Source organism: Bombina bombina, chromosome 3 (genome assembly GCF_027579735.1).
Source record: "Bombina bombina isolate aBomBom1 chromosome 3, aBomBom1.pri, whole genome shotgun sequence".
Classification (NCBI taxonomy): domain Eukaryota; kingdom Metazoa; phylum Chordata; class Amphibia; order Anura; family Bombinatoridae; genus Bombina; species Bombina bombina.
Genome location: NC_069501.1, coordinates 634,288,145 through 634,303,717, shown reverse-complemented (window position 1 = coordinate 634,303,717; position 15,573 = coordinate 634,288,145). Strand labels below are relative to the sequence as shown.

Here is a 15,573-nt window from a genome sequence, read left to right as displayed (position 1 = left end):
GAGCTGTAATCCTTTCAGGAGGCTGCTGTCCAGCAGTCTCATAGGCTAAGCGGATTAAGCTTCTTAGCCAAAAAGAAAAAGAGGTTGCCAAAGCCTTTTGACCTCTCCTCTGTCCAGAGTAGACAACAAACAAAGCAGATGTTTGATGAAAATCTTTAGTAGCTTGTAAGTAAAACTTTAAAGCACGGACCACGTCCAGATTGTGTAACACAAGGATGGAACCACAATCTCTTGATTGATATTCTTGTTAGATACCACCTTAGGTAAGAACCCAGGTTTGGTACGCAGGACTACCTTATCCGTATGAAAAATCAGATAAGGAGAATCACATTGTAAGGCAGATAGCTCAGAGACTCTACGAGCCGAGGAAATAGCTACAAAAAAAAAAAAACTTTCCAAGATAAAAGTTTGATATCTATGGAATGAAGAGGTTCAAACGGAACTCCTTGAAGAACCTTAAGAACCAAGTTTAAGCTCTATGGTGGAGCAACATGTTTAAACACAGGCTTGATTCTAACTAAAGCCTGACAAAATGCCTGAACGTCTGGAACATCTGCCAGACGCTAGTGCAAAAGAATAGACAGAGCAAAAATCTGTCCCTTTAAGAAACTAGCTGACAATCCTTTTTCCAAACCTTCTTGGAGAAAAGATAAAATCCTAGGAATCCTGACCTTACTCCATGAGTAACCCTTGGATTCACCCCAATAAAGATATCTACGCCATACCTTATGGTAAATTTTCCTGGTGACAGGCTTTCGTGCCTGTATTAAGGTATCAATAACTGACTCGGAGAAGCCACGCTTTGATAAAATCAAGCATTCAATCTCCAGGCAGTCAGCCTCAGAGAAATTAGATTTGGATGGTTGAAAGGACCCTGAAGTAGAAGGTCCTGTCTCAGAGGCAGAGACCATGGTGGAAAGGATGACATGTCCACTAGATCTGCATACCAGGTCCTGCGTGGCCACGCAGGTGCTATCAGAATCACCAATGCTCTCTCCTGCTTGATCTTGGCAATCAGTCGAGGGAGCAGAGGAAACGGTGGAAACACATAAGTCAGGTTGAAAGACCAGGGCGCTGCTAGAGTATCTATCAGTGTCACCTTGGGATCCCTGGACCTGGATCCGTAACACGGAAGCTTGGCATTCTGGCGAGACGCCATGAGATCCAGTTCTGGTTTGCCCCAACGGAGAATCAGTTGTGCAAATACCTCCGGATGGAGTTCCCACTCTCCCGGATGAAAAGTCTGACGACTTAGAAAATCCGCTTCCCAGTGCTCTACACCTGGGATATGGATAGCTGATAGGTGGCAAGAGTGAATCTCTGCCCAATGAATTGTTTTTGAAACTTCTAACATCTCTAGGGAACTTCTTGTTCCCCCTCGATGGTTGATGTAAGCTACAGTCGTGATGTTGACCGACTGAAATCTGATGTACCTCAGAGTTGCTAACTGAGGCCAAACCTGAAGAGCCTTGAATATCGCTCTTAGTTCCAGAATATTTATTGGAAGGAGAGACTCCTCCTGAGTCCACGATCCCTGAGCCTTCAGGGAGTTTCAGACTGCACCCCAACCTAGAAGGCTGGCATTTGTTGTTACAATAGTCCAATCTGGCCTGCGAAGGTCATACCTTTGGACAGATGGACCCGAGATAGCCACCAGGGAAGAGGATCCCTGGTCTCTTGGTCCAGATTCCGTTGAGGGGCCAAATCTGTGTAATCCCCGCTCCACTGACTGAGCCTGCATAGTTTCAGCGGTCTGAGATGTAAGCGTGCAAACGGCACTATGTCCATTGCCGCTACCATTAAGCCGATTACTTCCATACACTGAGCCACCAAAGGGCGCGGAATGGAATGAAGAACCCGACAGGAATTTAGAAGCTTTGATAACCTGGACTCCGTCAAGGTAAATGTTCATTTCTACAGAATCTATCAGAGTCCCTAGAAAGGAAACTCTTGTGAGTGGGGATAGAGAACACTTTTCCTCGTTCACTTTCCACCCATGCGAACTCAGAAATGCCAGTACTACGTCCGTATGAGACTTGGCAATTTGGAAGTTTGACGCCTGTATCAGGATGTCGTCTAAATAAGGGGCTACTGCTATGCCCTGCGGCCTTAGGACCGCCAAAAGCGACCCTAGAACCTTTGTAAAGATTCTTGGGGCTGTAGCTAATCCAAAGGGAAGAGCTACAACTGGTAATGCCTGTCTTGAAAGGCAAACCTGAGAAACCGATGATGATCTTTGTGTATCGGAATGTGAAGATAAGCATCCTTTAGATCCACTGTAGTCATATATTGACCCTCCTGGATCAGTGGTAGGATGGTACGAATAGTTTCCATCTTGAACGACGGAACTTTGAGGAATTTGTTTAAGATCTTTAGATCCAAAATCGGTCTGAAGATTCCCTCTTTTTTGGGAACCACAAACAGATTTGAGTAAAAACCCTGTTCCTGTTCCTCCTTTGGAACTGGATGGATCACTCCCATAACTAGGAGGTCTCGTACACAGTGTAAGAATGCCTCTCTCTTTATCTGGTTTGCAGATAATTGTGAAAGGTGAAATCTCCCTTTTGGGGGGGAAGCTTTGAAGTCCAGAAGATATCCCTGGGATATAATTTCCAACACCCAGGGATCCTGAACATCTCTTGCCCACGCCTGGGCGAAGAGTGAAAGTCTGCCCCCTACTAGATCCGTTACCGGATAGGGGGTCGTTCCTTCATGCTGTCTTAGAGGCAGCAGCAGGCTTTTTGACCTGCTTACCTTTTTTCCAGGTCTGGTTTGGTCTCCAGACCGTCTTGGATTGAGCAAAAGTTCCCTCTTGTTTATTATTAGAGGAAGTTGATGCCGCACCTGCCTTGAAGTTTCGAAAGGCACGAAAATTAGACTGTTTGGCCCTAGATTTGGACCTGTCCTGAGGAAGGGCACAACCTTTTCCTCTCGTGATATCAGCAATAATCTCCTTCAAACCAGGCCTGAATAGGGAATGTTAAGTAGCTTAGATTTTAAAGTCACATCAGCTGACCATGATTTAAGCCATAGCGCTCTGCGCGCCTGTATAGCAAAATCAGAATTCTTAGCCGTTAGTTTATTAAAATGAACAATGGCATCAGAAATAAAATAATTGGCTAGCTTAAGTGCTCTAAGTTTGCCAAGTATGTCATCCAATGGAGTCGCTACCTGTAAAGCCTCTTCCAGAGACTCAAACCAGTATGCCGCAGCAGCAGTGACAGGGGCAATGCATGCAATGGGCTGTAGGATAAAACCTTGTTGAATAAATATTTTCTTAAGGTAACCTTCTAATTTTTTATCCATTGGATCTAAAAAAGCACAACTGTCCTCGACAGGGATAGTAGTACGCTTTGCTAGAGTAGAAACTGCTCCCTCCACCTTAGGGACTGTCTGCCATAAGTCCCGTGTGGTGGCGTCTATTGGAAAACATTTTTCTAAAAATAGGAGGGGAAGAGAACGGCACACCTGGTCTATCCCATTCCTTATTAATAATTTCTGTAAACCTTTTAGGTATTGGAAAAACATCAGTACACAGTGGCACTGCATAGTATTTATCCAGTCTACACAATTTCTCTGGCACTGCAATGGTATCACAGTCATTCAGAGCAGCTAAAACCTCCCTAAGCAACACGTGGAGGTGTTCAAGCTTAAATTTAAATGTAGAAATATTAGAATCAGGTATCTTTCCTGAGTCATTAACATCACCCACTGACTGAAGCTCTCCTTCCTCAGCTTCTGCATATTGTGAGGCAGTATCAGACATGGTTCTTAAAGCGTCAGTATGCTCTGCATTTTGTCTCACCCCAGAGCTATCTCGCTAACCTCTAAGTTTAGGTAGTCTGGCTAATACCGCTGACAGTGTATTATCCATGACTGCCGCCATGTCTTGTAAAGTAAACGCTATGGGCGCCCTAGATGTACTTGGCGCCATTTGAGCGTGAGTCCCTTGGGCGGGAGTCAAAGGGTCTGACACGTGGGGAGAGTTAGTCGGCATAACTTTCCCCTCGTCAGATTCCTCTGGTGATAATTTTTTTTAAAAAGAATATGATCTTTATTACATAAAATGAAATCAGTACATTTGGTACACATTCTAAGAGGGGGTTCCACCATGGCTTTTAAACATAATGAACAAGGAGTTTCTTCTATGTTAGACATATTTATACAGACTAGCAATGAGACTAGCAAGCTTGGAAAACACTTTAAATCAAGTTAACAAGCAAATATAAAAAACGGTACTGTGCCTTTAAGAGAAACAAATTTTGTCAGAATATGAAAAACAGTGAAAAAATGCAGTAAATCAAACGAAATTTTTACAGTGTATGTAATAGGCTAGCAGAGCATTGCATCAACTTGCAAATGGATGATTAACCCCTTAGTTCAAAAAACGGATCAAAAAAACGAAATAGACGTTTTTTAACAGTCACAACCAACTGCCACAGCAAGCTGTGGTCCTACCTTCCCCAATAAACGACTTTGGAAAGCCTTTGAGCCCTTTAGAGATGTCCTATAGCATACAGGGGACTCCTGAGGGAAGCTGGATGTCACAGTTTGTAATTTTAACTGCACCAACTGTAACTTTTATACTATAACAGTGGAAAGACTCAGTAAACTGTTTTCTAGTCAAAATTTAAGCCAGCCATGTGGAAAAAACTAGGCCCCAATAAAGTTTTATCACCAAAGCATATATAAAAAATGATTACACATGCCAGCAAACGTTTTATATTGCAATATCATAAGGGTATTACCCCTGGGAGTAAGCATGATACCAGTCGTTATTAAATCACTGTATTCAGGCTTAACTTACATTAATCCGGTATCAGCAGCATTTTCTAGTGTTTTCCATCTCTAGAACAAATTATAACTGCACATACTTGATAGCAGAATAAACTGCACGCCATTCTCTCGCTGAAGTTACCTCATCTGTGTAATTCCCTCAGACATATGTGAGAATAGCAATGGATCTTAGTTACAACCTGCTAAGATCATAGAAACCTCAGGCAGATTCTTCTTCTATTTACTGCCTGAGATAAAATAGCACAACTCCGGTACTATTTAAAAATAACAAACTTTTGATTGAAGAAAATAAACTAGCTATATTTAACCACTCTCTCCTACAACGACCTAGCTTGTTGAGAGTTGCAAGAGAATGACTGGGTATGACAGTTAGGGGAGGAGCTATATTACAGCTCTGCTGTTGGGTGTCCTCTTGCAACTTCCTGTTGGGAATGAGAATATCCCACAAGTAATGGATGATCCGTGGACTGGATACACCTTACAAGAGAAACAATGTTTATAACCTAAAGTATTTTAAAGTATACTGGCTTCTCCCATAACCATTCACACAATCTGTTAAGTATGAGTGTTCAGAAATACAGTCTAAAATATTTTGTGTTACTGGTTATTTTGTATGGAAGCCTGTAATAATATTCTCTGAAGACTAACAATGTAAACAAAACTATATTAGGGCACCTAGCCTCCTCTTTTAACACTGTGGGGAAGATTCCAATCTTGCCTCTAATTCTGTCCAGAAATTAAATTTACCACTCACAAAAAATCACATGAAACAGTACTACAGTTTTCATGTAACTCAATATATACCTTTAAGTATGCAATATTACTATATTTGTGATTTGTCATTCATTTAAGTTCATATTAGGGTAACCCTCTTATAAAATCCAAAATTGTATTAAGATCTCTTCTGCTCCAATATTCCTTCCCACTGACAGAATCCACCTACTGCACTGGTTTTCAAACCTCTCCTCAGGCCTCAATAAAAGGCCACATTTTGAGGATATCTGAACTGGAGCACAGGTGAAATAATCAGGTGATTAGTAAACATGGTTATTTTACAATCCAAGGTAATCCTGAAAATCTCGCCTGTTGGGGAGGCCTGAGGAGAGGTTAAGAAACCAGTGACCTACTGTAATACTTCTAGTGGGAAGATTCTGGCACGTAAGAGTTCTTAAAGATTATTATGAATTAGGGAGAGATTCGAGCAGGTAAAGCAGATGTTTTTATTGGTAGAATGTGTGACAAGTTTTAAAAAAACTAATAATAAGCATGTCTGATTAAGATTTATGTGTTAGATCCATTGTTTTAAATAATTAGATACGAATATTGGTGTGGAAAATCCAAAAAATAAGATATGAAAAGTCTTGTTGGTATGGATGGGAGGGGTACTTTTGTTGAAGTAGATGAGTACATTATTAGCTGAGTGAAGAGTGTGTTTATGAGCTTAGATCCTTGTGTTTTAACCTGTGGTACATGTACCCCTGGGGGGGTACCTGGAGCATTGGCAAAGGGTACTCAGTGACCTTCTCTTCCTTATTTGTTTTCCTTGATGCAGCTAATGTAATCAGTAATCAGTATTCTTTAGTTCTACCCTCAAGTACTCCTAACAGGTCAGATTGTAATTCCCAGCCTGGTCCGTTGCTCACTCACTGTGACTGACTCGCCTATACTTGAATCAAATAGAGATAGGAAACAGTATCCACAGTTCACAGAACACAGAGAAGGCTTACCATGACTATCAACTATTATTACTATTAATAACACCATCAATACTTTTTATTGCACTGTTGCTTGCATTGCCATTGGCTCACCAGGAATCTAGTTGAAAACATCTAGTGAGCCAAGAGGAATATGCATGTAACCACCCAGGGCCGCCATCAGGGGGTGAAAGGGGTGACTCCTGTCAGGTGCACACTGGGCCAGGGGGCCCCATGGGGCAAGCACAACTATTATTCAAAATATTTTTATTTTTTTTACATTTTGGCAGCCACCAGAGGGCGCTACAGCAGAGTGCTATTGAGTGCAGGAAATATCATTACAAGGAGTAAAGCATTCGCATTTGATAGGATTTCTGAGTGGGTACTAAACTACTATGCACAGTGTGAGACAGACTTGGCACTTCAGTTTGTACAGTGTGTGCCTGAGTCACAGGACAGATCACTTTCATTTGCAGAGGAGGTAAGACTTACTTAGTAAATGTTTTTTATTTCTTTGTGCAATTTCGGATTGTAACTTCACTGTGGTAGTTGTATGGTGGGACCAGAGGTCCATAAAAACACATAATTTTTTTTAGCAATATGCAGCAGTGTATTTATGATTATTTGACAATGCTGTAGAAATTCTATATTTAAAACCATGCAGAAATGTTTCCTCCTCAATACACAAATGGTAGGTGCAATTTATTTATATATATATATATATATATATATATATATATATTTTTTTTTATTACATTCCAGTTTACTGCCCCTTTATGCAAGGACTGTATAAAATGTTATATTCTCAGGCTAAGATTGCCCAGTGTTTGAAATGAGATTAAGGTTAACTTAACACTGTCCAGTTTACACTGCAGTTGACTTAATTTCATACATAGAAACAAGCCTAAATCCAGCATTTAACCATCTAATGGCATGAGACCGAGTACCACAGCTTATGGTTCCACCAAGACCATAGAGAGTACAGCATTTTCAAAATTCATAAGAACAGCTGACAGATGGGACATTTTTTACACCAAATTTGAAATGGTGCTCTTGGTTGGGGAAAATGGGGAACCCCCCCGCAAACATATGTCAACCTTTCAAAAGTACTTTTCCTTTTCTACCCATTTTGACAGATCATTTGTGTACAATTATGAGTATTTTTGTTTGCACATTTACAAATATGATTCAACCACTTGAGTGCTAACGACGGCTCTGAGCTGTTGCAAAGTTTCCCTCTCAGGTGCTAATGACCGTCACTAGCACTCCCCCACCTTTGTGAAGTTCTTGTGACCTTCATCCACTTCTACCCCGGCAATCTGGCCTGTATAGTGACAGGCATCGTCGGGGCTTCATGTTTTGTGCAGTGACATCACGCACAATGACGCAATGACATCACTGCACAACTTTATTTAAAAGGGAGATGAGGGCATGCTGCTTAGATGCATGTATCTCAGGCATCTACACAGCTACAGACCCCCAAGACCCACCATTGGAAAGGCAATCATCTAAAAAATAAAAAAGTAAATAAAAATATATAAAAAAAGTAAAAAAAAGGATTTGGGGGTCTCTAAAGGCACATAAATAAAGTTTAAAATTGCATAGAGACCCCCCAAAATACATGTTCTAAAAATAAACTTGTTTATTTTTGAAAAATCAATATCGGTTTAAGTATTATAGCTAAATGATCACTGTGGTAACAGTGTTACCGCAGTGATCACCTAGCTGAGAAATTTTGCATTCCTTTTTACAATATGGACCGATATTATATTTGTAATCCCATGATCACCTGGATAATGTGGTTACAAATTAATAAATGGTAGATGAATGCTATTTAAAAATATATATATATATATTTTTATAATCAGTCTTTTAGCTTGCGTGAAAGATGAGTAAAACACCCTCTTTACACAGCTATCTCCATCTTTCAAAACTTCTGTATTTTTTTTTGCAAAGAAACTTATTTTTTGCAATAAAAACTATGGGGCCTATTTAACAATGGTCTGTCGGACCTGATCCGCTCGGACCTGATCCGGCAGTGCGGATCAGGTCCGAACAGACCTCGCTGAATGCGGAGAGCAATATGCTCTCCGTATTCAGCATTGTACCAGCAGCAACGCCGCCCCCTGCAGACTCGCGGCCAGGCCGCCAGCAGGGAGGTGTCAATCAACCCGATCGTACTTGATCGAGTTGATTTGTGGCGATGTCTGTCCGCCTGCTCAGAGCAGGCGGACAGGTTATGGAGCAGCGGTCTTTAGACCGCTGCTTCATAACTGGTGTTTCTGGCTCGCTAGAAACACGGGCCCTCAAGCTCTATCCGGAGCTTGATAAATGGGCCCCTATATATTTTCTAGCAACAATTCCTTTAAAAATATCTATTTATTTTGTAAACAAAATTAAAAAAAAAAATGTTTAACTTTACCGGGTTATACCTGCAATCAGACAGCTGTAGCCACCTGGGAAATTAAAATACATTAAATAAAGTAAACATTTTTGGAAAGTACACACTTTGAGGCATCAAATGGGGGGCTACATGTATTTTTTATGCAAAGCACCATATTCCATTAATTGTTGTGCACCTCAATTATGTGATAGAGATACATGTAGCCCCTCATTTAATGCGCCAAAGGGTGTACTTTCTACAAATGTGTGTACCATATTTTAATTTTCCAAGTGGCTATAACTGTTTAATTGCAGACATGGCAATCTTGAAATCGTCTAAAAAAATAGCCTTTTAACTTTTATGGGTTATGTCTGCAATCAGACAGCTGTAGAAACCTGGGAAACTAAGATACATTAAATAAAGTACACATTTTTGGAAGGTACATCCCTTGGCACATAAAATGAGGGGCTACATGTATTGCTAGCACAAAATAGACAATGTAATATTAAGTGGAATATGGCTCTTTGCTTAGAATTTTTTTTTAAGCAATGCAACTTATTCCATTAATTGCTGCACACCCCAAATTCATGCTAGAAATACTTGTAGCCCCTCATTTGATGCACCAAGGGGTGTTCTTTCTACAAATGTGTGCTTTATGTACCCCATTTTAATTTCTCAGGTGGCCAGAACTGTTTAATGCTGAAAACAGTATAGTAAATTCTAAGATGCTGTTTTTGATCATTTATCAAATTGACATGCCTGCAATAACACAATGAGATAAAAACAGTGAAATGTTCTTCATTTCTGCTTATTTCAGACAGGTTACCTACTACAAATATTTATCCACACAGGTTTTAATGATAACGATTAGAAAAATAAAATTACATACTATTAGTTATTGAGTCAGGAGTAAAAAAAATACACTTTTTTCACATTTTAAGTGCTATTTTTTAAACCTGATGATACATACACATATAATAATATGTTTATTATTGAATCTGCTTGGTCTGCTGAAAAAAACAATATATAGTTTGTATAGATTTTTCGCACAAACTTTACTTCTAAAAGTGTTTAAATGTAAACTGGTTTAAAAGTTCTCTCTTAATCTATGCTATTTTTTTTATCATGCATGTGACACACTGTTGATTTAGGGGATGGCAATGTGCAGAAATTTTACCTCCTGTGAGTGTTTCTGTGGGTGTCTGTGTTTATGTCTTTGTGCTTTGGTTGGTGTCTCTATGAGTGTATATTTTTTTCTGTGGGTCTCTCTGTGAGGTTGTGTGTGCCTGTCTTTGTGCATTTTCTGTGGATGTCTCTGTGGGGGTGTGTGTATGTCTTTGTGTATTTTCTGTGAATGTCTCTGTAAGGGTGTGTATGTATGTCTTTGTGCATTTTCTGTGGATGTCTCTGTAAGGGTGTGTGCGTATGTCTTTGTGCATTTTCTGTGGGTCTCCCTGTGAGGGTGTGTGTGTGTATGTATGTCTTTGTGTATTTTCTGTGGATGTCTCTGTGATGGTATGTGCATATGTCTGTGCATTTTCTGTGAGGATGTGTGTATGTATGTCTGTGTGTTTTCTGTGGATGTCTCTGTAAGGGTGTGTGCATATGTCTATGCATTTTCTGTAGTTGTCTCTGTGCTGGTGTGTGCATATGTCTGTGTATTTTCTGTGGGAGTCTCTGTGAGGGTGTGAGTGTATGTCTTTGTGTGTTTTCTGTGGATGTCTTAGTGAGGGTGTGTATGTATGTCTTTGTGTGTTTTCTGTGGCTTTCTCTCTGTGTGTGTGTATGTCTTTGTGTGTTTTCTGTGGGTGTCTGTGAGTATGTATGTCTTTGTGTGTTTTCTGAGGTTGTCTCTGTGGGTGTTTCCTTGGGTGTATGTGCAAGTGTGTGTTTGATTTTGTGTGTGTGTGTGTCCATTGTCTGTTCTTTTTTAGGACATTATGACCTTACTACTGATTATTCACATCTTTCTGCAGACTTTGAGACTAATGAGACCTTTTCGGAAGTCACCACTTAACCTTTAAATTATTGTTTAGGCAGTTGAGGGCCCTTCCTTTCAGCCACTGCATGCTGTTGTCATCGTATAGTTGGCATTTTCCTTGACAAAAAGTTAATCAGAACATATTTTGTTTTGTAAATCTCCTTTTTTGACAAAACTGTAGTCTACCTCATTACTTGTCAGGTCAATGTAAACAAGTGCTGTATGGGTGTCTGAGTGTGTTTGTGTGTTTCTTTGCGTGTCTGCTAGAGTGTCTATATGTGAATCCTTATGTGTGATTTTCAGTGTATGAGTGTGTCTGTGGCCCATATTTATCAAGGTCTGTCGGACCTGATCCGACAGTGCGGATCAGGTCCGACAGACCTCGCTGAATACGGCGAGCAATACGCTCGGCGTATTCAGCATTGCACCAGCAGCTCACAAGAGCTGTTGGTGCAACGCCGCCCCCTGCAGACTCGCGGCCAATAGGCCGCCAGCAGGGGGGTGTCAGTCAACCCGATCGTATTCGATCGGGTTGATTTCCGGCGATGTCTGTCCGCCTGCTCAGAGCAGGCTGACAGGTTATGGAGCAGCGGTCTTTGTGACCGCTGCTTCATAACTGCTGTTTCTGGCGAGCCTGCAGGCTCGCCAGAAACACGGGGCATCAAGCTCCATTCGGAGCTTGATAAATATTCCCCTATGTGTTTCTGTGTTTGTGTGTTACTACCTTTAGAACATTATCAAGTTTGACTACACTTAAGAATAAAGTGCATATATGTTTTAGTCACTTGGTCAAAAATTGCACATGTCAAAGTGGTGGGGGCCTGATCAATGGTTAAGTAAGGGGCCTCAAAATTTCTAATGGTGGCCCTGAAGCCACCACTAAACAACTAGCTCCCAGTAGTGCACTGTTGAACCTCATTCTACCCAATATACTAAGATAATGAAGTAAAATTGATAATAGTAGTATGTTGTAAAGTCTTCTAAAATTGTATGCTCTTTCTGAACCATGAAAGTTAGTTTTGACTTTCATGTTTCTTTAAGCATACTGCTTTGGGGTCATATTTTGTTTGCAACATATATATATATATCTTTTTTTTATATATTTAAATTATGTAAATTATATGTAAACAGTACACAATAATTATTTTCAGCTTACGTGTGTATATGTTTACAGAGCACATAATTATATTTTGAAGGTTAATTACATATATTGCATTCCCCTGTCTACTGTTCACGTGCTGCATGTCCAGCCACATAGCATTTGTTCACCAACATCACCATTCTTAATCTCCATCTAAACTTAAATTCTTAGAAACATCAATATCTGTGATTTGCCAAACGCTAGTGAAAATACGCTGATACTTACAGAAATCTATACTAACTTATTAGGCCTTTTCTATTGAACTATGTTAAAATACTTTCAAATAAACACACAGTTCCAAAACCACTTTTGTTTAACCCTTTCCCCCAGATATTTCCCAGCTAGGATTGCTGCAGGAAATATTGTGAGAAATTATAAATTGTAAAACTATTTCTAACTTCTATTTCTACGTACAATGACACGCCTGATGCTATAATTTTAGGTTTTGTGTCCAACTTCCTCCTCAAAGAAACGAAATATAAAGTATGTTAAACATAACTTTTATGACTATAAGGCTTTCAAATAGCTTGATTTCCATAGCTATCCTATTGTGTGGGCTTTTGTTTAATACCTTCAAGTCCAAATGCTTGCATTATTTTCAAGTGTACACCAATTTCTTGTCGGTATTTTGTCACATGGTGAATGTTTATGTAGACTGATGATGGCTGAACCAAAGAAGACCTTGTTCCATCTATTTTTTCTACACACCAACCTTTCAGTTCATTTTCTTGAGGTGCTAAAAAAAAGAGCAAACAATGAGCTAACAGTTTTTGGTTTTGTTAGTTTTTTGAGAGTTCTTGAGGGCAGTGAAACTAAGCAACTTGAGGTAATCATGGTACTCACAGAACAAGATCTTCATATCAATTGCATATATTTTAGGCTGTAAATGCCAAGATCTGGAATGTTTGCAACATGACTGTTTTTTTGTTACTTCAACAAATAATGTATATTTTTTATCATGTATTTGTAAGGTACTGCCAAATTAATAATAGACAAGAATAAATTGTTTTTTAATAGTATGCAAGTTTGGGTCTAAATTGCATATCACTGCAATGAGATTTTCAAAAGAGCAATATACCACTAATAAGTGATTTCCAGTATTGGGACAAGGGTTTGTGAAATCACTGAGTATTTACTTAGATAGAAGGTGGAATTTGCTAAGTAGCCAAGAAGCTGTTCAGGAGTATATGCACAAATCTGTTCAGGAGTATATGCAAGAAGCTGTTCAGGAGTATATGCACAAATCTGTTCAGGAGTATATGCAAGAAGCTGTTCAGGAGTATATGCACAAATCTGTTCAGGAGTATATGCAAGAAGCTTTTCAGGAGTATATGCACAAATCTGTTCAGGAGTATATGCAAGAAGCTGTTCAGGAGTATATGCACAAATCTGTTCAGGAGTATATGCACAGCACAAATCTGTTCAGGAGTATATGCACAAATCTGTTCAGGAGTATATGCACAGCACAAATCTGTTCAGGAGTATATGCACAAATCTGTTCAGGAGTATATGCAAGAAGCTGTTCAGGAGTATATGCACAAATCTGTTCAGGAGTATATGCACAGCACAAATCTGTTCAGGAGTATATGCACAAATCTGTTCAGGAGTATATGCACAAATCTGTTCAGGAGTATATGCACAAATCTGTTCAGGAGTATATGCACAAATCTGTTCAGGAGTATATGCACAAATCTGTTCAGGAGTATATGCACAAATCTGTTCAGGAGTATATGCACAAATCTGTTCAGGAGTATATGCAAGAAGCTGTTCAGGAGTATATGCACAAATCTGTTCAGGAGTATATGCACAAATCTGTTCAGGAGTATATGCACAAATCTGTTCAGGAGTATATGCACAAATCTGTTCAGGAGTATATGCACAAATCTGTTCAGGAGTATATGCAAGAAGCTGTTCAGGAGTATATGCACAAATCTGTTCAGGAGTATATGCACAAATCTGTTCAGGAGTATATGCACAGCACAAATCTGTTCAGGAGTATATGCACAAATCTGTTCAGGAGTATATGCAAGAAGCTGTTCAGGAGTATATGCACAAATCTGTTCAGGAGTATATGCAAGAAGCTGTTCAGGAGTATATGCACAAATCTGTTCAGGAGTATATGCAAGAAGCTGTTCAGGAGTATATGCACAAATCTGTTCAGGAGTATATGCACAAATCTGTTCAGGAGTATATGCAAGAAGCCAGGGCCGCCATCAGGGGGTGACAGGGGTGACTCCTGTCAGGGGCCCAATGGGCCAGGGGGGCCCCATGATGCAAGAACTAAAAAATTTTTTTTTTTTTTTTTAAATTTTGGCAGCCACCAGTGGGTACTACAGCAGAGTGCTAATTGAGCATGGGAAATGTTATTACAAGGAGTAAAGTATTAGTATTTGAGAGGATTTCTGAGTGTGCACTAAACCACTATGCATAGTGTGAGACAGACTTGGCACTTAAGTTTGTACAGTGTGTGCCTGAGTCAGATGGCAGATCACTTTCATTTGCAGAGGAGGTAGGACTTACTTAGCAAATGTTTGTATTTCTTTGTGCAATTTTGGATTGTAACTTCAGTGTGGTAGTAGTTGTATGGTGGGGCCAGGGGCCCATAAAAATTTTTTTTTAGCAGCAGTGTATTTATGATTATTTGACAATGCTGTAGAAATTCTATATTTAAAAGCAGAAATGTTTCCTCCTCAATACACAAATGGTAGGTGCCCTTTTGGCAGATATGCATTTTTTTAAATTTATTTATATTTATATAGTTATATAGTTAACAGGCATAGAAAATATTTACTTACAGTGGCCGTTTAAGAATAAAGTGCATATACATTTTAGCCACTTGGTCAAAAATTGCACTTGTCAAGGGTGGTGGGGGGTGGGGCCCTGATCAATGGTCAAGTCAGGGGCCCCAACATTTCTAGTGGCGGCCCTGCAAGAAGCTGTTCAGGAGTATATGCAAGAAGCTGTTCAGGAGTATATGCACAAATCTGTTCAGGAGTATATGCACAAATCTGTTCAGGAGTATATGCAAGAAGCTGTTATGGGGTATTTGTCTTTCACTGTATTTCAATTGTGTAATTGTGATTTTACATTCTAACATATGTATGTGTGTAATTATAAAAGGCTTAATTTCTGGATGCTTGATGGCATAGCCCTCTTAAAGGGAAATTAAACTCATTTTTTTGCTTCCATGATTCAGATATAGGAGTAGATTCATCATACCCCAGGTAGACATGATTCGCTATAGTGAATCATGTCCGCCCTGCATCACTAAATGCCGATAGCATGCGCTGTCAGCATTTAACATTGCACAAGCAGTTCTGGTGAACTGCTTGTGCAATGCCGCTCCCTGCAGATTTGTGTCAATCAACGTATACGATCGGGTGGATTGCTGTCCAACGCCTCAGAGCTGGCGGACGAGTTAAGGAGCAGCAGTCTTAAGACCGCTGCTTCTTAACTCCTGTTTCTGGCGAGCCTGAATGCTGTCGCGGAAACAGCAGCATTAGGGCCATACGGGGCTAAATAAATAGGCCTCATAGCATATAATTTTAAACAACTTTCCATTTGACTTTGATTATCT

The 15,573-nt window shown here is 39.8% G+C and overlaps 1 protein-coding gene across 1 annotated transcript in view; it reads right to left on the bottom strand.

The window, feature by feature from the left end:
- The window catches only part of LOC128651855 (uncharacterized), a 199,174-nt gene that overhangs the window by 155,429 nt on the left and 28,172 nt on the right, over window positions 1-15,573 (bottom strand). The window contains exon 4 of the mRNA XM_053704840.1: window positions 12,568-12,732. Coding sequence (XP_053560815.1) covers window positions 12,568-12,732 — 165 coding nt within the window. The remainder of the gene's footprint in view (window positions 1-12,567; window positions 12,733-15,573) is intronic.